At 36.3% G+C, this 22,536-nt stretch overlaps 1 protein-coding gene across 4 annotated transcripts in view; it reads left to right on the top strand.

The window, feature by feature from the left end:
* The window catches only part of HEATR5A (HEAT repeat containing 5A), a 96,173-nt gene that overhangs the window by 38,622 nt on the left and 35,015 nt on the right, over positions 1-22,536 (top strand). For all 4 annotated transcript variants that reach the window (XM_052659446.1, XM_052659445.1, XM_052659443.1 and 1 more), the window contains 9 exons: positions 118-217; positions 5,749-5,858; positions 7,901-8,064; positions 8,275-8,450; positions 13,760-13,865; positions 14,489-14,679; positions 16,507-16,663; positions 20,521-20,710; positions 21,586-21,755. In XM_052659446.1, the coding sequence (XP_052515406.1) occupies positions 118-217; positions 5,749-5,858; positions 7,901-8,064; positions 8,275-8,450; positions 13,760-13,865; positions 14,489-14,679; positions 16,507-16,663; positions 20,521-20,710; positions 21,586-21,755 (1,364 nt within the window). The remainder of the gene's footprint in view (positions 1-117; positions 218-5,748; positions 5,859-7,900; positions 8,065-8,274; positions 8,451-13,759; positions 13,866-14,488; positions 14,680-16,506; positions 16,664-20,520; positions 20,711-21,585; positions 21,756-22,536) is intronic.

Genomic DNA, 22,536 nt, shown 5'->3' with positions numbered 1-22,536 from the left:
TTTTGGTTTTCACACATTTCTTTATTCTTAAAAAAATGCGAATGCTGTACCAAAATTGAATGCTTCCTTTCATGCTTCGTTACATTCTGCTAAGTCAGGGTCTGTTCTGTTTTTCAGCTATCAAGAGCTTTGTCGCCCACTGCGGTGATCTCCTTACTGAGGAAGTAATGCAGCATCTTCTTCCACCACTTCCTTGCGCTGTGGATTTGCTAACTCAGTAAGGATCTGCTGTTTAGATTTGATACAGATTTTTAATAGCAATCCTTTACCTGCTGGTTATGTAATATTTTATGAAGTACATTAATGAGGCCAAGTTTCTGTAGTTGGTGAATGATTTTCCATTTGTAGAGGAAGGCAAACATTTAGTTACATGATTTTTTATTTTTTTAGGGTAGGCTCTTGAAAAATACATATTAAAAGGGAAGGAAAGTTACTTGGTAGATAATGTATCTTCCTTAGTTACATTATTTTTTTTTTTTTAGGGTAGGATCTTGAAAAATACATATTAAAAGGGAAGGAAAGTTACTTGGTGGATAATGTATCTTCCATACAGTCAGATTTAACCCAGAAAGTGTATATTAAGCCTGTTAACCTTTTCAGGTATGCATTTTATTGGTTTGTTAGTGCTGTTCTGTGTTCGTAAGAACCAGATGTTTGTTAACAGTTTCAGTTTTTTGTTGTTCATATTTTTCATGTTTGATTTATTTTTTTTAAATATAATTTATGTCACGGTCACTAATAATTTCCCAATTAATGAAATGTACAGGTTAGGGAAAGATTTTCCAAAAAGTGTTTAATAATACAGCATTTTATGTATATGGCAAAATACTTGTGCAACTTCCTATGAAACTATAATTATTTTAAAGTACAAGGCTGAAGAAAATTCTAAAATAAGAAAAATACAGTTCAGATTATGGCTTATGAAGCAGAACAGTAAAGTGAACCCCTGTGAGTTCAGCTCAGCTGGTGCAGAGGTTAATGAATGTTAACAGACTAGAGAGTAAATATCGTAGGCTTTTCAGTTCAGACAGTCTCGGTTGCGCTTGCTTAGTTCTGTTGTAGCTTAAGAGCAGTCATAGCTCATCTGTGAATGAATGAATGCAGCTGTGTTCCAGTAAAACTTTATTAATAATAAGGGGAAGTGGGCCCAAATTAGCTATCCCTGGACTAGAACACTGATAACTTTTGAAGTTTATCTGTGTGCTCCTCTTTAATACCATTCTTTCTGCCCTACCTTTAGAGGTGATCACTATCCTGAATTTTAGAGCTGTCATTTTCTTGCATTTTTCAAAAGTGTATCACATGTACATGTTTCCCTAAACAGTTCCTTGTTTAGTTTTGCTTGGTTTTGATCAGGCAGATGGTATCATATTGTTTCTGAGGCTTAACTTGTTTTACTCAACATGATATTTCTAAACTTCCTCTACATGCAAGTATGTTCTTGTTGGTTGCTGTTTAATATTTAATTGAATATACAGCAACTTACCTTCCTGTTCAGTGAAATAACCAAACTATTTTCCAAAATTTTTTCGTATGTATATCCATAGTAAATGGGAGTAACCATCAATCTACTTGTTCAGCAACACTTACTCAGATATCAACTCTTGTTTAATCCAATAGGTATAAATTGGTATCTCATTATAATGTTATATGTATCTGGTTCCTGATGCTTTAAGTGTCATACTGTATGTTTATTGTTCCTCACTATTTCTATGAAATCCCTATCATGCATATATTTACCTATTTTTAGGTAAAATAATGATTTGATTAACAGACATTCTGTATTTTTTCTTGGCTGCACCACATGTCTTATGGAATCTTAAGTTCCCTGACCAGGGATCGAACCTGGGCCCCGCAGACATTCTTAATTTAAATGTCAGATTTATCAGGCTTTTACTTCTTGGTTAGTACTTCCTACCTTTTGATTTATAAAATATTCCTGCATGGTTATAAACATACTTTTTTTTTTCCCCTCTCTAAAATGTTTAAGGTTTTTGTCTTTCACATTTGTGTTTAATCAATCTGGAATTTATTTTTGTGTTTGGAATGACATAGGGTTCCAATTTCATTCTTTTTTAATATGGATAACACATTGTCCCATACTTTACTAAATAAATCCATGCTTCCTCTCTCTCGTAAATGCCAGAGCACAGTCTGTTTCTATATTTTCTTACCATATTCTATTGATGGGTTTGCCCATTTCAGTGCCCATACTACATTGTCTATATAATAATAATAAATTTTAGTGTCTCTTAGGGCAAGCTTTTTGGCCTTTTTCATCTTTAGGCATCAGTTCAGTTCAGTTGCTCAGTTGTGTCCGACTCTGCGACCCCATGAATTGCAGCACACCAGGCCTTCCTGTCCATCACCAGCTCCCAGAGTTCACCCAAACTCATGTCCATCGAGCTGGTGATGCCATCCAGCCATCTCATCCTCTGTTGTCCCCTTCTTCTCCTGCCCTCAACGCCTCCCAGCATCACAATCTTTTCCAGTGAGTCAACTCTTCACATGAGGTGACGAAAGTATTGGAGTTTCAGCTTTAGCATCAGTCCTTCCAAAGAACACCCAGGACTGATCTCCTTTAGAATGGACTAGTTGGATCTCCTTGTAGTCCAAGGGACTCTCAAGCGTCTTCTCCAACACCACAGTTGAAAACCATCAATTCTTTGGCGCTCAGCTTTCTTGACAGCCCAACTCTCACATCCCTACATGACCACTGGAAAAACCATAGTCTTGACTAGATGGACCTTTGTTGGCAAAGTAATGTCTCTGCTTTTTAATATGCTATCTAGGTTGGTCATAACTTTCCTTCCAAGGAGTAAGCCTCTTTTAATTTCATGGCTGCAGTCACCATCTGCAGTGATTTTGGAGCCCCAAAAAATAAAGTCTGACACTGTTTCCACTGTTTCCCATGAAGTGATAGGACCGGATGCCATGATCTTTGTTTTCTGAATGTTGAGCTTTAAGCCAACTTTCTTGCTCTCCTCTTTGACTTTCATCAAGAGGCTTTTTAGTTCCTCTTCACTTTCTGCCATAAGGGTGGTGTCATCTGCATATGTGAGGTTATTGATATTTCTCCTGGCAATCTTGATTCCAGCTTGTTCTTCCAGCCCAGGGTTTCTCGTGATGTACTCTGCATAGAAGTTAAATAAGCAGGGTGACAATATATAGCCATGACTTACTCCTTTTCCTATTTGGAACCAGTCTGTTGTTCCATGTCCGATTCTAACTGTTACTTCCTGACCTGCATACAGATTTCTCAAGAGGCATGTCAGGTGGTCTGGTATTCCCATCTCTTTCAGAATTTTCCACAGTTTCTTGTGATCCACACAGTCAAAGGCTTTGGCATCAATAAAGCAGAAATAGATGTTTTTCTGGAACTTTCTTGCTTTATCGATGATCCGGCGGATGTTGGTAATTTGATCTCTGGTTCCTCTGCCTTTTGTAAAACCAGATTGAACATCTGGAAGTTCAAAGTTCACTTACTGCTGAAGCCTGGCTTGGAGAATTTTGCGCATTACTTGACAAGCCTGTGAGATGAGTGCAGTTGTGCGGTAGTTTGAGCATTCTTTGGCATTGCATTGTTTTGGAATTTCTGTGGGATAAACTGTCTTTAAGAGATCTCATTTAGCAGCCCTACAGTGCATGGGCACAGCTCAACTGCAGGTTCTTGTGGTGTTGTTCCCACTCTGATTTTAGCTCATTTTTTATTTCAAGCGTTTTATGATCATTTATTTTGGCGGCTAGTGTGGGCTTGACCTTGGAAAAGTCTTTCTTCAAGTCTAGCAATGCAAATTATCTTTTATCCAAAATCTAAAGTGTATTTATAGAAGAAGGCCCTTTAGAGATTCTAATCTGCCCTACTTATAGTAGTAGAAATCCTTAGGAATAAGTTCTTTCTTTTATGTATTCATCTTATTTTCCTTAAATGGACGCACATGCACACAACCCTCTGAACTAAATTCTATTGTATTTAAACCAACTGAATGTTGCAGAATTTTTAAGAATTGTAATATCTTAGCGTCTTGCCAATACAATTTAAATATTTTTCGTGTAATCAGCCATAATCCCCCCATCTTATTTTAGAGGAATACAAAAATACAGTGGATTTGTTTTTAACTTCCATAACTAAAAAATTCTCCCCTGGTTATATAAATGTTGTTTACTAAGGTGAGAGATAGTAAATAGAACCAACTTTGTTCTTTTTTTTTTTTTTCAATAAAATGACAAGTCAAAAATAATTATTTGCACTTCCCTCATGGCTCGGTGATAAAGAGTCTCCCTGCCAATGCAGGGAACTCAGGTACCCTTCCTCATCTGGGAAGATTCCCACATGCTGCAGAGTTACTAAGCCCATGTGCCACAATTATTGAGCCTGTGCCCTAGAGCTCGGCAAGTAAAACTGCTGAATCCCACACGCCTTAGAGCCCATGCTTTGCAACAAGAGAAGCCACCACAGGGGGAAGCGCACGTCCTGCAGCTAGAGAAAAGCCCAAGCAGCACGAGGACCCTGCACAGCCAGTAAATAAATAAATGTGTTTTATTTAAAAAGGAGACTGTCAATCATAGTTTCTCTCTCTCAAAAAAGAAAAAATTATATATATAATTCTTTTTTTCTTTTAGAAACAAGAAACAGCATGCAGTATTTTTCTAGCAAACACACATGAATAAGCTTTACCAGGATTTCTTAGAATACCTGGAAACCACATGCCATAACAGCATAGTAAATTTATTCCAGTGGCACAGCTAAAGTAATTCCATTGAATTTTTGTATTGCTACAGGAGATGAAAGCTTCACTCCATTTGATCCCAAGGCAAAGTGTAGTCATCCTTTAATAAATATTAGACGAGTGAACATCAATAAAATGATGTTAATACCAGTGGTGAGAATGAATAGAAGATTGAAAGAGTACATGAAAGTGAATGAAAGACAGTGAAAAGAGGAAGTGATAAGAGCTTTTATGACTGGAGCTTTTGGGGAAACATTGGCTCCGCTTTTGCTTTCTCAAAAGTGAATTTGTTTTATGATTCTGTGTATTTTGATGATTATTGTTATTTGGTGAGTGCATTCCAGATGAAGTTTTCTACACTTGGATTTTTTCCCAGATCTTTGTGCCTCCTGTTTCTTTGGCCTGTTCCTTTTCTGCATAACAGAGTTTAGTTTTCACGAATGCAATGCTGTAAATGTGGGGGTTTAGTAAGAGTTTCAGCTAATAGCCAAAATAGTAACAACATTAGATATATATAGTTTTATGAGATATGATAGAAAAAATAGCTAAATGGTTTTCATATCTGACACTTGTAATTCCTCTTTTAACTTCAAGTCACACACTATAAAAAATAATAAATAGGGACTTCCCAGGTGGTTCACTGACTAAGAGCTCACATTCCAGTGCCGGGGGTGTGGGTTTGATCTTTGATCTGGGAGCTAAAATCCCACATGCCTTGCAGCCAAAGTTGATGTATGGCAAAACCAATACAATATTGTAAAGTAATTAACCTCCAATTAAAATAAATAAATTTATATTTAAAAAGAAAAAACAGAAAACAGAAACAGTATTGTAACAGATTCAATAAAGACTTTAAAAATGGTCCACAGTTAAAATTTTTTAAAATAATTTTAGTAAATAAAAGCATTAATGATCACATATATAATACATATTTTATCTTTATATGTCAATATGTTGAATATGTATACATTGTTATATAACTTATACACTTAACATATACTTTTTTTTTTACTTTAAGACTCTCTTCAATACTAAAAACCTATGGAAGTCCTTTGAAAACACCATCAGTAGTTTATAGACAAAGGCTTTATGAATTGTTGATTTTATTATCTCCTGAAACCTATGAAGGTAAGTGCCTTACACCTGAATGTTTTACTATTTGTGATTAATACAGTGCCTGAACAAATGGATCATATGGCATTTACTTTGTGCTTTGTGTTCAGGAGGTTTTGGGAGTCAGTCTTAACCCATGTGTTTACCATTTTATAGTAAACACTGTTGTTCAGTCACTAAGTTGTGTCTGACTCTTTGTGACCCCATGGATTGCAGCACACCAGGCTTCCCTGTCCTTCACGATCTCTCAAAGTTTGCTCAAGTTCATGTTCATCGAGTCAGTGATTCTATCAAACCATCTCAACCTCTACTGCCCCCTTCTCCTTTTGCCTTCAGTCTTTCCCAGCATCAGGGTCTTTTCCAGTGAGTCAGCTCTTTGCATCTTTGCGTCAGGTTGCCAAAGTATTAGAGCTTCAGCATCAGTTCTTCCAATAAATATTCAGGGTTGATTTCCTTTAGGATTGATTGGTTTGATCTCCTTGCAGTCCAAGGGACTCTCAAAGGTCTTCTCCAGCACCACAATTCGAAATCATCGATCAATTTATAGTAAATAAAATACATTAAAAAAGAAAACTGTTTCATGTCTTGCTGTCTTCTCTCTTTTGAGAAAAATGTCCCTAGTTTCAATATGTGAGAGAGAATGAGTCACAAAGATTAGTCTTGATTCTACTCCAGGGTTTTCCACAGAATATATAATGCTAGTCAATTAGAAATTTGACCATTCCCTGATTTCCTTCTAGAGTGCATATCTATTGTACACATTGCCTTGCATTATTCCATTCTTAACTCTGTCCAGATAGCACTTTAATCTTGAGTGGTATACCAAGGTATAATTTATGTTATAAAGTTTATAATAACTTTTCATCATGGTTATCCAACAAAAACAGAATTTTGTCACAATAGTTGCTTAATTTTCTTAAGTTTATGGAACAAAACTTGGGTTCCTAATATTTATTTCCTATCTTAGTTTTGTTATGGATCTGCATTCAAGTATTTTAATTTTCTCCACACTGAAAATTGCTTCTCATTAGCGTCAGAAAGTGGTGTATTTCTACAAGAGAAGCATATTTGCATTTTAAAACTGAATCATCTTGAAGTACTTTGTTCAGGGACAGTTAGGCGGCCAGCAGTTACTTTAAATGAGAAATGGAGATATACCACTGTTTCCACATTTAGCTGTAGTACCAAATATAGCTTGCATGTTATGCCACCAATAGAATTATTTTCTTGAGTATCACATACTGGTAACTAAACTAACAGACTCTTACTTGCTTCATTAAGCTTTTATTGATCCCTGTCCACTGTCTCCAATTCCTGTGTATAATCTCTCCTTTCTCTAAACATAGCTATACTCTTTTTTTCATCCTCTATGAAACTTAGTATTTCCTACCTTCATTTTTAGTTAACGTGTGTGTGTCTTGTGTCTTATATCTTCTTCAAGGGAGCATTGTCAACAGAGAAGTCCCTGTTTAGTAATTACTAAAACATCAAATTATGATAGTGAAATTGTTTAAAACATCCTTAACTCTAGTGATACACTGTGAAATATTTATAGATGCAAGTGATATGCTTTCCAGGGATTGCTCCAAAATAGTATGGAGGATGATGAGATAGTCAATTGAGAGTATAGGTGAACCGAGATTAATCTAGCTGGTTAGGATGAGTGACAGTCATTTGCTGGGGTGGTGGGGAGTTAGGGTGCCATACTACTACTATTATGCCTGCTTTGTCGGCCTTTGTTACTCTTTTTTCTTTCTGTTTTTCTGCTCCATGTCATTTTATTTTAAATGATGGTAGTAGTACTTATTTAGTGTATAAAATATACATACACATATACTTTGAGATGTTTGTTCTTATCCTGTGATCAGCAACACATAGTTGAGCTTTTCATCGGTAGGGCATTTCTCAGGGAGGAGAACAGATTAAAGAGGCTGTGATAGATTAAAGTTAGCTGATAATGTAAATTAACGTTCACCCTGGGCTCTTTAAACCCCGTTCTCAGACCTGTTAACTGCTATTGCCAAATTGCTAATTGCTCTTTTTCTGTGACTCAACAGGAAACCTCAGTGCTATCCTCAGAGAGCTGGCTGCTGACCTGACCGCCCCTGATGTACAGGTGGCAGCATCCTCATTTTTACTCCCGCCCCTCTGTCATCAAGATGATCTTCTAATATTAAGTCCTTTGCTACAAGAGACTGACCATAGATTTATTGAAGAACAGGTATGGTCATTTTTCAGTAACACTTGGATTGATTCAACCTATGAACAGTGGTTTAATTTGTTTTTTGTTGTTGTTTTTTTTAATTGGCTGCACTGCACGGCAAGTGGGATCCTACTTACCCAACCAGGGCACAGAGTGCCAACCAGTGGACCACAAGGAGGTCCTGAATAGTCGTTTTAAAATCTTATATGCAATTTCTTTTTCTTTTAGCTCCTGCTTGGTAGTGGTATTGCTTGTGGAAGTCTTGAGTATGACCCTTACTCTATTTACGAGAAAGACGTTGAGGGAGATTCGGTGCCTAAGCCCTTACCTCCAATGCTGTCAGTTACTAGCTCTGCCGTCAAGCTGTTTGGAGTCGTATGCGCTCATGTGGGAGAAGCTCAGAGGTAAACCATCTTCAGAGGTTCACTTAGCTGAAATGTGTTTCAGGTTTGGTAATTTGTTCAGTGAATGCATAATAGACTGGTAAAAAGGAGGTTGTCAGAAGTTCTCATTAATATAAAAGACTTCTTATAGATGACAGATGAAGGTGAGATTAAAGGCTCTTGTTTAATTATTCAGTGGGCTAAATATTTAATAAGAATTAATGAAGTCAGTGATTAGATTAAACTGAAAACTGCTAGGCAGTATCATGGATGCAATGCTTTTCCCACATTAACTTCTCATTTAGCTGAAAATACGAATATAAAACTCAGTGACACAAAAACAGTGATTTATGAGCCAGTGTTGCAAAGGGAAACACTGGTTGTCTGAATAGACAAGATCTCATACTATATCTTCAGTTTTGTGGATTTCAAAAATTAGATTAAAATAGATTAGTCTTCAATTTGGTGGATTCACTTCACTTGAAATGAACTTTGGTTTTTAAAAATTATAAAGACTGCTAATGATTTCTCATTGAAGGTAACAGGGTAATATTTTTCTTGGGGATCAAAAGCCACTACTCATGTCTAGTATCCAGGAAATTCTGTTTTTATCTGAGATACTGATGGGAACTGAATCTCTCCCATAGGCTGTGCTGGTTAACAATTTACAGAATATTAACTGTCTTCATTCATTCATGTTCATTCTCTTTGTTTCTTTTATGCTAGACCAGCAACAATGCTAGATCATAGCTTTTATATAATTTTATCAGTTATGTCTTCCAGAGAACACAAATTAGGTAAGGGATTTACTTTGGTCTCTTTGATGAAGAATTGCAAGAATATTTGAGTCTTGTCAGCAACACATTTCTGAAACAGGCTTTTGGATAGTCTACTTTCAGTGGATAGAAAACAAATAACATTTACGTTGATTTTTAATAACTTCATGTTGTTCTATTTTAACTGATAATAGTACTTACTCTGTATCATATGGTATATGCATATTTTGAGATTAATTTCAAAAGATGATTTGAAGTTTGTAACCTATAGTTCACTGTATACTATAACTATAAACTTATGGTTATACTTAAGACAATATGTGACTAAATTATAAATGAATGCTGTAGCACTAAAAGACGAGAGGAAAATCACAGTGGTCTGGAATTTTTAAAGAATTACTGATGGAGAGAAGATTTGAACTAGTCTGTAACTATATTAGTATATAGTACATACACTTAATTTCAAATACTTAATTTGGATTAATACCGTAATAACTGCAGCCTTATGGGCAGAAGATTTAAATTAAGCATGTTCTTGAAAGACTGTTAAACTCTTTGATAAGTCTCAGATAAAAAGTGGGGGAAAAAGCATACTTCTTACAAGCTTTCCTTTTAAAAAGTTAGTTTTATTGCTCTCCTAGAGAAGGTGATTTTCTTTTTGATTTTACCCAGATTTATTGCCCAGTTACAGTTTCAAGGAAATGGTTTCTTATTTCTGTTTTTTACAGTTTAATGAACTTTAAAATGTGCCACATTTCTTTTTATCTCACCTGGATAAAAATAACATATAGAATGAATATTCAGGGGAGGAGAGGTTTTGTTTGTCTTAATGAAAATGTTGTAACCTAGTAAAGAAAGCATATTCTCTTCGAAGTCTTAACTGAATAAAAATAGTAGGTGGTAGTTTGGAGAGTTTTAAAGGAAGCCGTCTGGCAGGATCCTACATTTAGCAACTATTAGCAATCTCCAGTGGATGCCCTTAGAGCACCACAGAGAAACAGAGGTAGCAAAGTTGAGTTTCTGGTTTCCTGTTATCCCAGAGATGTTACTTGTTTACAAGGCAGACCCTTCTCTGGGCCATACATTTGCATCTCTAGAAAAGAAAGGTCTTCAAGTACCTGTATTCAACAAGTGAATGTTTTCAAGTGCTTTGTTGTGGCGGTTATCTTTGTGTTAAAACAGTTTAAAAGAAACTCATAACATGAGGTTGTCCTGAAATTAGAAATAGGTTTTTATTACTTTATTTATGCACTTAGAAATTAAACTGTCTTTAAATCATTGATTATTTTGACTGTAGGATTCTAAAACTAAGAAAACTTTGCATTGATAATTTTAAAGCACTAAAATGTTGAAAGCTCTGGAATATCAAGATATTTTATACAGAGAATAAATTATTACTGATCTTATACGTATGTTATTTATGGTTACTTTCCAATATATTGGCACCTAATTACAAAGAATGGATTACTTAATTCATCTATATTAATGTAGGTTCTGATATAATAGTAATGGTATGCATACTACATTGGACATTAAAATTTTTTAAACTCCTTAGGTGATTCTGGCATGCAGAGAACAGTGCTAAAAATGCTATAAAGTAATGTAGAGTGTAAATTGATGGAGAGGGAGGAAAAGCATAGTTATAGCTCTCAGTAGTAAAAATTTTCCCCATTATATACCCTCTCTCTGAATGTATAAGAAAGGTAAATCAGCATTTTCAATATTTATGTCTTTCCTGTTTACTTAATTACTTGTATGTTTTCATTTCATCCAGACTCAAACGTTTTATTATCTAACTTTGTTCTGAACTAATCAGTTCAGTTCAGTGTCTCAGTCGTGTCCAACTCTTCGCGATCTGATGGACTACAGCGTGCCAGGCTTCCCTGTCCATCACCAACTCCTGGAACTTGCTCAGACTCATGTCCATTGAGTCGGTGATGCCATCCAACCATCTCATCCTTTGTCATCCCCTTCTCCTCCTGCCTTCAATCTTTCCCAGCATCAGGGTCTTTTCCAGTGAGTCAGTTCTTTACATCAGGTGGTGAAAGTATTGGAACTTCAGCTTCAGCACCAGCTAATTTTATTAATTATATTAATATGAACTAATAATTATATAATTGATACTACTTAGGAATACAAATTCAGTATTACTAAAAAGTGGTCATCTCCATCTTCCTGAAGAGTCAGAGTGTTTTCTTGTGATCCGTGTCAAAATATGGGAATAAAGGACGGGGCAAAAAGTTCGGGCTCTGCTAGTCTCATTTAGGGTCTTTGTCCTATGAATGTGGGCAAGAAAACAGTACAAAGGTCAGATTTTATTACAATATAACAAAATTCTCAAGCTCCAATCTTAAGTATTTTTTAGTACTTTCAACATGACACAGTTTCATTATAACAGGTGACTAGGATATGGTCTAATAATGATGTTTTAGGTTTTAAATTCATAAGCCTGACCATATGGTGACCCTTAATTTTTCTTCCTGCAGGGCAGGTTGGTTATAAATATTTTCTTGAAGCATAATGACTTAAATATGGTCTGGAAAACAGAAAAATTTTATATGATACATGTATTGTGTCATTTGTAATAAAAATTAGAAATGGCCTAAATATCCTAAGCTAGAGAATTAGTTAATTAATTCTAAAAGCAATTGAAAATTATTTCAGTATGTGTGGAATCTGAAAAATACAACGAACTAGTTAATATAATGTAAAAGAAGCAGACTCACAGATACAGAGAACAAAACTAGTGGTTATCAGTGTGGGGAGGGAAGGGGGATGGAGAGCAACATGGGGTAGGCAACTGCGAGGCACAAACTGTCGTGTATGAAATAAGCTACAAGAAGATGCTGTGCCATGTAAGGAATATAGTTGTTTTAAAGTAACTATAAATGGAATAATCTTTAAAAATTGTGAATCACTATACTACATACTTGTGACTTAGACAGTATTGTTCATCAGTTATACTTAAATTAGAAACAAAATCACACAAAAAAAGAAAAGAAAATCACAGGAGGTCAGGATAAAAAAGAGAAAAATAAAATCAGTACAGTAGTTAACAAGGTGGGATTAATGTTTAGGGAAATAAAGTTATTAACAAAGTATGTACAGTGTGAAACCAATTTTTAAAAAATGATCCATATATCTGGAGAGACTAGACCAAAGATGTCAAAATGTGGCTTTCTAAACGGTAGGATTTGGGGTAAATTTTATTTTTATTTCTTGTGTTTTTCTGGTTTTTATTTATTACGATGAACTGAATTAACCTTGAAATAGGAAATAGGCATTTAAATAGACTACTTAAGAGTTACTATGATTTTCCCTAAATTTTTAGTGATTCACTGTGTTTGTTCTCTGAATTGATTTTATATATAATGCTTTCCTCGAGTAATATAATGTAACCTCGCATACTTTCCTTTTTTTCTGACTTAACTTCTTCCACAACTGGGTTTATTTAAAAAAACGTAAGTTCCATATCTATTCTGTTTTGATAACAGAATTATCCTTTGGAGCAGAACTGTGTTTGGGCCTTTTGGGCTCAACAGAGTGATAGAGATTTAGTTAAGGGCTTTAGAAATATTATTGGAAGTACGGCAGAGTTGAGTAAAAGTATACCCACATGCCATCTTCAGCCAGTCATGCCTGTTTTCACTCACTGGGTTAACCCCTGATTTAAAGGGAGAGAGGGAGAGAAAGAAAATTCAGAGCTCTGAAGCAATGTTTATAAACAGAATAATTGGTGGGGAGAAAAGGGGGTGATTTTTTTCATGGTTAACATATCTTTAATCTCATCAAACGGATTTTAAAACTCCTATGTTATAAGAACATGAAAAACAACTCACATTGTTTTTTAATACATTAAAACCTAACGAGCACATTCAACCCCAGACCAAAAGTGATATGCACATTCATTATAGGTGGAATTGTAGAATTGTGAAAATAAGAATATTACTCTGCACTAGTAGGAGAATGGTTGAATAAACTGTAGAATGTGTATAGTAAAATTTGGCTTCCTGAAAATTATCTAAGAATAAAAATGATTTGAAAAGTGATAAAGAGGTAATGTTAATGAGAAAAGCAAGTGTAAAAACTATGTTATATATAGTATGATCCCCACTTACATGTTTAAGGTACAGTTGGGGTTCAAAAGGTTGTGCTTCTTCTCATAAACTGAAGTCCAGGCTGCCTTTAAATTGAAGCAATGTATTTGAGTCCAATAAGTCCTGTTGCTAAGAACAAAAATGTTGATGCAGGTAACTTTTAAAATACCCTTTGTTTAGAAAATAGTTGCTGAAATAGCCAAATTTTCCCAGGTAAATCTACTTCAAGTGATACATGTTATTTATTTTTTTCCTCCCTCAGTGTCATGACACATAGTCAAAATACTTTTGCATTGCTGTTAATATATTTTCATTTCCCAAAAGGCTTCAGTGTATTTGACAACAGTTTATCTCATTTTAGTAGCTCCAATAAAGATGCAACCAAACAAATTTAGTAGTGGATACTTAATATCGCCCTTTGACTTAATTTCTCTTTGAATCTTGTTTCTGATTTTAGGCTTCTCGTCTTGGAACAGCTTTTGGACAGTATAAAGCATACAAAGGGGGCTCGTCAACAAGTAGTTCAGTTACATGTTGTTTCTTCAGTTTCTAGTTTCTTGAAGGTAAGTCTATTTTTTAAAAAAAATTCCGCTTACTTTATTTTCTTTTTTCCCCTAATATGTGGCCAACTAAGTAGGTTGAGGGAAGATGTTTTTAAAAGACGGTTTCCCCTCCCCCCCATTTTTCTTGATGTTTCAGGATTTGTAATTCCCCTTTTACTTTTTCTCCATATAAAACTTGCTGGTCAGAAGTCAAGCCTATAATACTATTTTAGAAACATGCTTTAACCTACCAAGCCTAATATTGCAGACCTGGGATTGGCAGATTATGGCCTGTGGACCAAATCTGGCTCATTGTTGCATTTATGACGTACTGTTTCTAAGTAAAATAGGCTTCATTGGTCATTTATTTTATGGAAATCCCTATTAATGTTCTTTGAACACATATGTAGTACAGTGATATTTGATCACCATATTTGCCTGGAGGCTTAAAATTCTAAAGTACTTCATGAGAAAAATTAAATTACATTTGTATGTTCAGTGTGTGTTTCTGGTGTTGTGATTTCTTTTTTTTTAAGTAGTAATCACTGAATATGAACATATTTGGTTAACCAGAATATATATTCCAAACTGTATAAGAGAATTTACTACAGTTGTAAGTTTGGATTGTTTTTTACATATTTCAGTATGTGGCTGGCTCTAAGGGACATTTGAGTCCAGAAGAAGTGAGAAGACCTGTCCTTGCATTGGTGATGGGAGCCTTAGAAAGTCCCAGCCCCCTCTTGCGATGTGCAGCTGCAGAGGCATGGGCTAGATTAGCCCAAGTAGTTGATGATGGAGCTTTTACTGCTGCATTAGCTCAAGTTAGCTTTGACAAGTAAGTGAATGTCTTACTTAATATTCATGAGATACGTGTCAAAACTGTGTATAGCTTGTTGGAACTTAAGAAACTTCTGATTATAACTTTAAAAAACTGGGAAAGGCGTATTTTATTGTTGTTCAGTCAGTCAGTCATGTTCGACTCTTTGTGACCCCATGGACTGCAGCACACCAGACTTCCCTGTCCTTCACTATATCCCGGAGCTTGCTCAGACTATTGTCCATAGAGTCGGAGATGCCATCCAACCATCTCGTCCTGTGTCATTCCTTCTCCTCTTGCCTTCAGTCTTTCCCAGGATTTGGGTCTTTTCTAATGATTCAACTCTTCACATCAGGTGACCAAAGTATTGAAGCTTCAGCTTCAGCATCAGTACTTCCAATGAACATTCAGGGTTGATTTTCTTTAGGATTGACTACTTTGATCTCCTTGCAGTCCAAGAAACTCTGAAGAGTCTTCTCCAACACCACATTTCAAAAGCTCAGCTAGGGTTAGGGTTAAAGTGGAACCCGCCCCCCCCCCCCCACCGCTGCTGCCATGGACTGCTTATCTTGGAACATAAAACTATGACTAATATTTTTACTTTGGTTTTTGTTTTTATATAAGAAAGATCACTGCCTATATGAGTGATGTAATAGGCCACCAGTAGATTCTGGGAGTAAGAAACTTAGGGAGTTTCATCATATAAAATATAGATGATAGGCAGTAAAACAATCTACTGGAAAGAGAAACGGCTGCAGATCAGGAAGCATAAACTATATGTTCGTTCCTACTAGCTTTGTAACCATGAGCTGGCTGCTTAATCATCTTAATCTGTTTTTCTCTATTTCAAATAGAAGTTTATTAATGATGCCCTGCCTGCTAAGAATGTTAAGGTGAATGAGAAAATAAATATGAAAATAGTATGAAAAAATAAAACAACTGCAAATGCTCATGGTTATATTAGTTATATAGCCATGGTAGCAATGCAGAAGGCACTTTGACCTTCTAGTCTCCTGAGTATATATGTCTTGATTTGGTTATGAACTCTGTATCTCTCGTCAGATTGCTAACTTGGTTCTAATCCCAACTCTTCCATTTAATAGTTGGTTACTTCTTAAGAGTTCTTTGGCCAAAATGACTCAGTCGTTTTGATTTCCTCGTTTGTAAAAAGGAACTGATAATAGTATGAATCTCACGATTCCTGAGAGGATTAAAGGACCCAATATAAAGTGTTTAAATTAGAATACAATGAAAACTCCTGATGAATAATAAGTTCTCTTACTTTATTTCATTTTAAATCAAAGTTCTTGAGCTGGAACTCTATATGGAATTAGTATCTCCTCAATGAGTTTTTAAAGTATGACTTAATGATAAGGTAATAATGCACGTCATATGAATTTAGTGTGTATTTCTGAAAGACATTGAAATTGTTTATATTTAAATAATTATTATTAATAATGTGACGACATCTAAAATTTTTGAAATTCATTTATTCTTGTCTGTGCTGGATCTTCGTTGCTGTGTGTGGGCGCTCTCTAGCTGCAGCGAGCGGGGGCTGCTGTCTAGATGTGATGTGCGGTTTTCTCCTTGCAGTAGCTTCTCTTGTTGCAGAGCATGGGCTCCAGGGTGTGTGGGCCTCGGTCGTTGCAGCACATATGTGAAGACATTTTTATTTAAAATATTTTTCAAGATACCTTTCAAGTTATTTCAGAATTTTTTGTATCAGTTACCTGTAAATGTATTTCTGAATTTTGCAGCTCTTTATATAAAAAATTTCCCTAAGTGACTGTGCATGCATTGGTTTATTTCAGTAATTATCATTTATTTTTGTTTCCATAATCACAGACTGAAGTCAGCAAGGGATGCAGTTACCAGAACAGGACACTCACTGGCTTTGGGATCCCTACATAGGTACTTAGGAGGAATAAGTTCTCAACATTTGAATTCTTGTGTTGGGATCCTTTATACTTTGTCTCAGGACAGCACCTCACCTGATGTGCAGGTGAGTACCCCATTGATTTGTAGATAATGCATATTCTGTTGTATTAACCATTACTAATTTATATAATAATTCTTGCTCCATAATGAAATCAAAACCACTGTTAACCTCAGTGGATTTTTAAAATTCACATATCACTATCTATGCTTCATACTCAATACCTAAAGTCAAATTCAGTATCATTTTCTGAAAATGGATCTGCCTTCTATCTTAAAATAACATCTACTATCTTGTGGAACTTAACAGGTACCAGGCATTGTATTACATTTTTCTAAACATATTAATGTATTTAATCTTCACAGTTATCTAGGATGTATATTCCCATTATATAGAAAGAAACCAGGCTCATGGAACCTAAGTTACTTGCTCACACTTACAACCACTAATATATCGTGTAGTCAGGTGAAGAACATAAGTCATGGACTTTAAACTCATGTTCTTAACCACTTTACCGTATTATTATACATAACTTACTCATTTCTGCCAGGCATCATTCTCCTGAGATCTATTCACACCCTGAATGACTGCTGTACTTCCTGCTCTTCTGGTCCCCTTAGTGTATCTCTGTCCCCCTTGTGTGACCCTAATTACTATAGTAGTCTCCTACCTGGTCACTTTATTTTCAGGTTCTTTACAACTCTGAGACGTCCCTGGTGGCTCAGATGGTAAAGTGTCCGCCTACAATGCGCGGGAGACCCGGGTTTGATCCCTGGGTTGGGAAGATCCCCTGGAGAAGGAAGTGGCAACCCACTCCAGTATTCTTACCTAGAAAATCCTTTGGACGGAGGAGCCTGGTAGGCTACAGTCCACGCGGCCACGAAGAGTCTGACACGACTGCACGACTTCACTTTCACTTACAACTCTACCTAGATATGAAGCCAGAAATGTTTGCCTGGGAAATTTTCATCTTGCCACTTCCCAACCAAAAAGCCGGGGATACTGCTTATTGCTTCTTCAATTAACTCATTGAAGTCCCATAAACTGACTCAGAAGCTTTCTTGGTTATTAACCAAAAGTACTGATCTCCTAAAATGATCTTCCTGCTTTCCTCCCACACGTCATTCTCATGTCTGTGCTTGGGTTCTTCCTATCGCTCTTCTCTCTTTCTATTCCTATCTTATAATCCACATTTTTTAGTATTTTAAGACCCAGTTTAACCACCACCTTGTCAAACTTCAGCATCTAACATGGGTGTCATTCTTTGAATTACCATATTACTAATAGTTTTTTTTTCACATCATCTGTTACTTGAGTTGATTTATAAGGTATTCCATCCTTTTTTATTCCTTTAATACAGTACTTTCTGCTTCTATTTATTATATTTCTCCTCTTCCCCTTCAAAAAGTCTGTTCTGAACAGACTCCTTTTCTATTGAGTCTCTTGTGTTGATTATTAGATTTTTCGTTCTGTGGCATCCAGTGTCATCAGTCTGACTCTTCTTGATTTCTGCCATTGCTTACCTAATGGGAACTCATTATTGTACCATTTAAAAATACTGTAAGCTTTTCTTACATATTTGTTGATAAGAGGGTAAAACTTTCTTAGTTGATTTCCTAAAGGGAGAACTTTTCAGATACTTCTTATATAGGAAGTTCAGGCATACATAAAAGGAGAGAACATGCTGTAGTTCAGTTCAGTTGCTCAGTCGTGTCTGACTCTTTGCGACCCCATGAATCGCAGCACGCCAGGCCTCCCTGTCCATCACCATCTCCCGGAGTTCACTCAGACTCACGTCCATCGAGTCGGTGATGCCATCCAGCCATCTCATCTTCTGTTGTCCCCTTCTCCTGCCCCCAATCCCTCCCAGCATCAAGAGTCTTTTCCAATGAGTCAACTCTTCACATGAGGTGGCCAAAGTACTGGAGTTTCAGCTTTAGCATCATTCCTTCCAAAGAAATCTCAGGGCTGATCTCCTTCAGCATGGACTGGTTGGATCTCCTTGCAGTCCAAGGGACTCTCAAGAGTCTTCTCCAACACCAGTTCAAAAGCATCAATTCTTCAGCACTCAGCCTTCTTCACAGTCCAGCTTTCACATCCATACATGACTACTGGAAAAACCATAGCCTTGACTAGACGGACCTTAGTCGGCAAAGTAATGTCTCTGCTTTTGAATATGCTATCTAGGTTGGTCATAACTTTTCTTCCAAGGAGTAAGCATCTTTTAATTTCATGGCTCCAGTCACCATCTGCAGTGATTTTGGAGCCAAAAAAAAATTAAGTCTGACACTGTTTCCACTGTTTCCCCATCTACTTCCCATGAAGTGATGGGACCGGATGCCATGATCTTCGTTTTCTGAATGTTGAGTTTCAAGCCAACTTTTTCACTCTCCTCTTTCACTTTCATTGAGAGGCTTTTTAGTTCCTCTTCACTTTCTGCCATAAGGGTGGTGTCATCTGCATATCTGAGGTTATTGATATTTCTCCCGGCAATCTTGATTCCAGCTTGTGTTTTTTCCAGTCCAGAGTTTCTCATGATGTACTCTGCATATAAGTTAAATAAGCAGGGTGACAATATACAGCCTTGACGTACTCCTTTTCCTGTTTGGAACCAGTCTGTTGTTCCATGTCCAGTTCTAACTGTTGCTTCCTGACCTGCATACAGATTTCTCAAGAGGCAGGTCAGGTGGTCTGGTATTCCCATCTCTCTCAGAATTCTCCACAGCTTATTGTGATCCACACAGTCAAAGGCTTTGGCATAGTCAATAAAGCAGAAATAGATGTTTTTCTGGAACTCTCCTGCTTTATCAATGATCCAGCAGATGTGGCAATTTGATGTCTGGTTCCTCTGCCTTTTCTAAAACCAGCTTGAAGATCAGGAAGTTCACGGTTCACATATTGCTGAAGCCTGGCTTGGAGAATTTTGAGCATTACTTTACTAGCATGTGAGATGAGTGCAAGTGTGTGGTAGTTTGAGCATTCTTTGGCATTGCCTTTCTTTGGGATTGGAATGAAAACTGCCCTTTTCCAGTCCTGTGGCCACTGCTGAGTTTTCCAAATTTGCTGGCATATTGAGTGCAGCACTTTCACAGCATCATCTTTCAGGATTTGAAATAGCTCAACTGGAATTCCGAACATGCTGTAAGGAGCCTATTAAACCCACCATCCAACTTCACTGATGATCAGCGATTATTAGTTTTGCCTGCTTTTATACTTCATGTCAATGGAACCATACAGTATATACTTTTTTATGTTTGGCTTTCTTCAACAACATTGTGTTCCAAGAGATCTGTATTATTTCATTTAGTTGAGATATTGTTGAATGTTCTAAAAATTCGAATTTTCATTCTCTGTACAGATTAAGCAGTAAACGATTTTCAACACACTAGATCTAGTTCAAGCCATTAGCTAAAGAACCAAACACGATTCTGGAATTCTCAGTTCTGAGATATATCCATATGTGTGCATGCTAGCTAAGTCGCTTCAGTTGTGTCCGATTCTCTGAGACGCTGTGGACTGCAGCCCTGCAGGTTCCTCTGTCCATGGGACTCTCCAGACAAGAATATTGAAGTGGGTTGCCATGCCCTCCTCCAGGGGATCTGCCTGACCCAGGGATGGAACCCTCATCCCTTACGTCTCCTGCATTGGCAGTCAGATTCTTTACCACTAGCGTCATCTGGGAAACCCCTGTACCCATGTGTGCCATTCTCAACTGGACATTTGTCTCTCAGTTGCGTTTTACTGGTATTTACATTTTTTTTTTCAACTCCTGAAGTTCCTTGTTTCTCTCTCCAAGTTAGTAATAACACACAGTTGACTGTGATACTACTTTATCACTCATTTCAGCAAAAGAACAGTTCGTAGTGGTTTGTGTTTCTTAATGCTGCTATAACATTTTTAACTGTTTTTCTCTGTCTTCACAGACCTGGGCACTGCATTCTCTCTCATTGATAATTGATTCTGCCGGCCCACTCTATTATATACATGCAGAACCAACCCTTTCTCTTATTATGATGTTGCTGTTAAATGTGCCTCCTACTCATGCTGAAGTTCACCAAAGTCTAGGTCGCTGTTTGAATGCTCTTATTACTACATTGGGTCCAGAGCTACAAGGTATGCATAGCTGCTTTTGTGATATTTTACATAAAAATATATGCATAAAAATGAAAACAGTTCCTCTCATTGACTCAAACACTTCTCAATAAAGTGAAGTTTAGCAGAATGTTCTTTTCAAAGATATGGGCAGAATATTGAGAATAATCTTGGAAAGACTGACTTGTTAGTGATGACATAATAGGGAAAAAAAAAATGGAAATTTAAGCTTCACCAACCATTAGTTAGTCGGATGACTTAGAAAAATTCTCATCTCTCTAAGCTTTAGTTTCCTCTTCTATCAAATAAGAGAAGAGTCGCAAAACCCTTGTAATTGGCACGTAGTAAATGCTCAGTATATTTTGTTAAAATAAATGCCAATCAGATTACTCTTACCTTGAAAAGATGAGGACCATGTTTAGAAAGATAATGTCTTAAAAATACTTTCCTTAAGTTAAATGACAAACATAAAATGAAATAGTTTAAAAACCTCATCTCTTATAAGATATGAATGACTAAGCCCCAAAACTCAGTTATTCTGATCTATTCAAATGCAAAATACATGATTTTAATATATAAAAGCAACCCTCAACTAATACAAGCAGGGGTATTATTAGCAATTTCTCACTCTACTTTTCATGAAAATTTGATGTAAACTGCGGTCTTAGGTTCTTCTTTGCCTAATTATTTGTGTTGTCATAAACCTTTCAGACTAAAAATAACTAACATTATCTAAAAACTTATAACCTGGATTATCCCTCCTTCTGTAGAAGAAATTTACGTCCCAGAACCTCGTTTAAGATTAGAGGAAAAAAAAGAAATTTTAAGCCCAGTAATACGTGTTTCATGGGTAGTGATTTTATAGGCCAATTAAAAGCTTTCTGCTTTCATCTTAGGTAACAGCACTTCTGTTTCTACCCTAAGAAGTTCCTGTCTGTTGGGTTGTGCAGTGATGCAAGATAACCCAGACTGCCTTGTCCAAGCTCAGGCCATCTCTTGCCTTCAGCAGCTTCATATGTTTGCTCCACGACATGTCAACTTGTCTAGCCTGGTCAGCTGTCTCTGTGTGAGTATAAAATTGCATATTTCATTAGTTTCTCTTATTGGAAATGTAAATTTATTTCTGTTAATCTCCAGACCATATACAATACTTATCTTCCCTCAATTTTAGTCTTTTTTGGAGAGGGTGTGGGGTAACTTCATATAGTCATATCTTAAACTGCTCATATATTTATTCACTTTTCCTTCCATTAATGTTAAACTTAGTATTTGGAATATTGATTCATTAATACTGAGTGCTAACATCCCAGGTACTGTGTAAACGCTGTAGGACATGGAAATATTTATGTGGTAATAGCAATTTTTTCCCTACTTCTTCTTTTTCCTCTTTTCCAAACTTACATATAAAGTTATTTTCATCCCAGATGAAGTATTTTTCCCGAATATTCTAGCAGTGTATGCTTCAACATCTGGGTTCTAACAGTGTGTCTAATGAACATAGAAAGGTGAAGGTGATCAATAAAATGTTCGATTAGGTGGTTCATGATCATCAGTGGTTTTAAGATTTACTGTGAGCATCACCAGTTTCTATCTGGACTTGCCTGAAAAAGGAATTACAGTTACAATTGGAGTTAAAACTTACGACCATTGATTTTCAACTTTTTCTGCCCTTGTGATGTTTACAGCACCCTCCACTTAGTAACATGATAGTTGAGAATCATCACTGTAGACAAGACTGTTCATTTTCAAACTTGAGACAAAATATGCAGCATTTCAAACCTTGAAAGAACCTCAAACATTATTAAAACCAACGTTCTCAATAAAAATATAAAGAGCAAAGAGAGAAA

This window comes from Budorcas taxicolor, chromosome 21 (genome assembly GCF_023091745.1).
Source record: "Budorcas taxicolor isolate Tak-1 chromosome 21, Takin1.1, whole genome shotgun sequence".
Classification (NCBI taxonomy): Eukaryota; Metazoa; Chordata; class Mammalia; order Artiodactyla; family Bovidae; genus Budorcas; species Budorcas taxicolor.
This window is presented reverse-complemented; position numbering and strand designations above follow the sequence as displayed.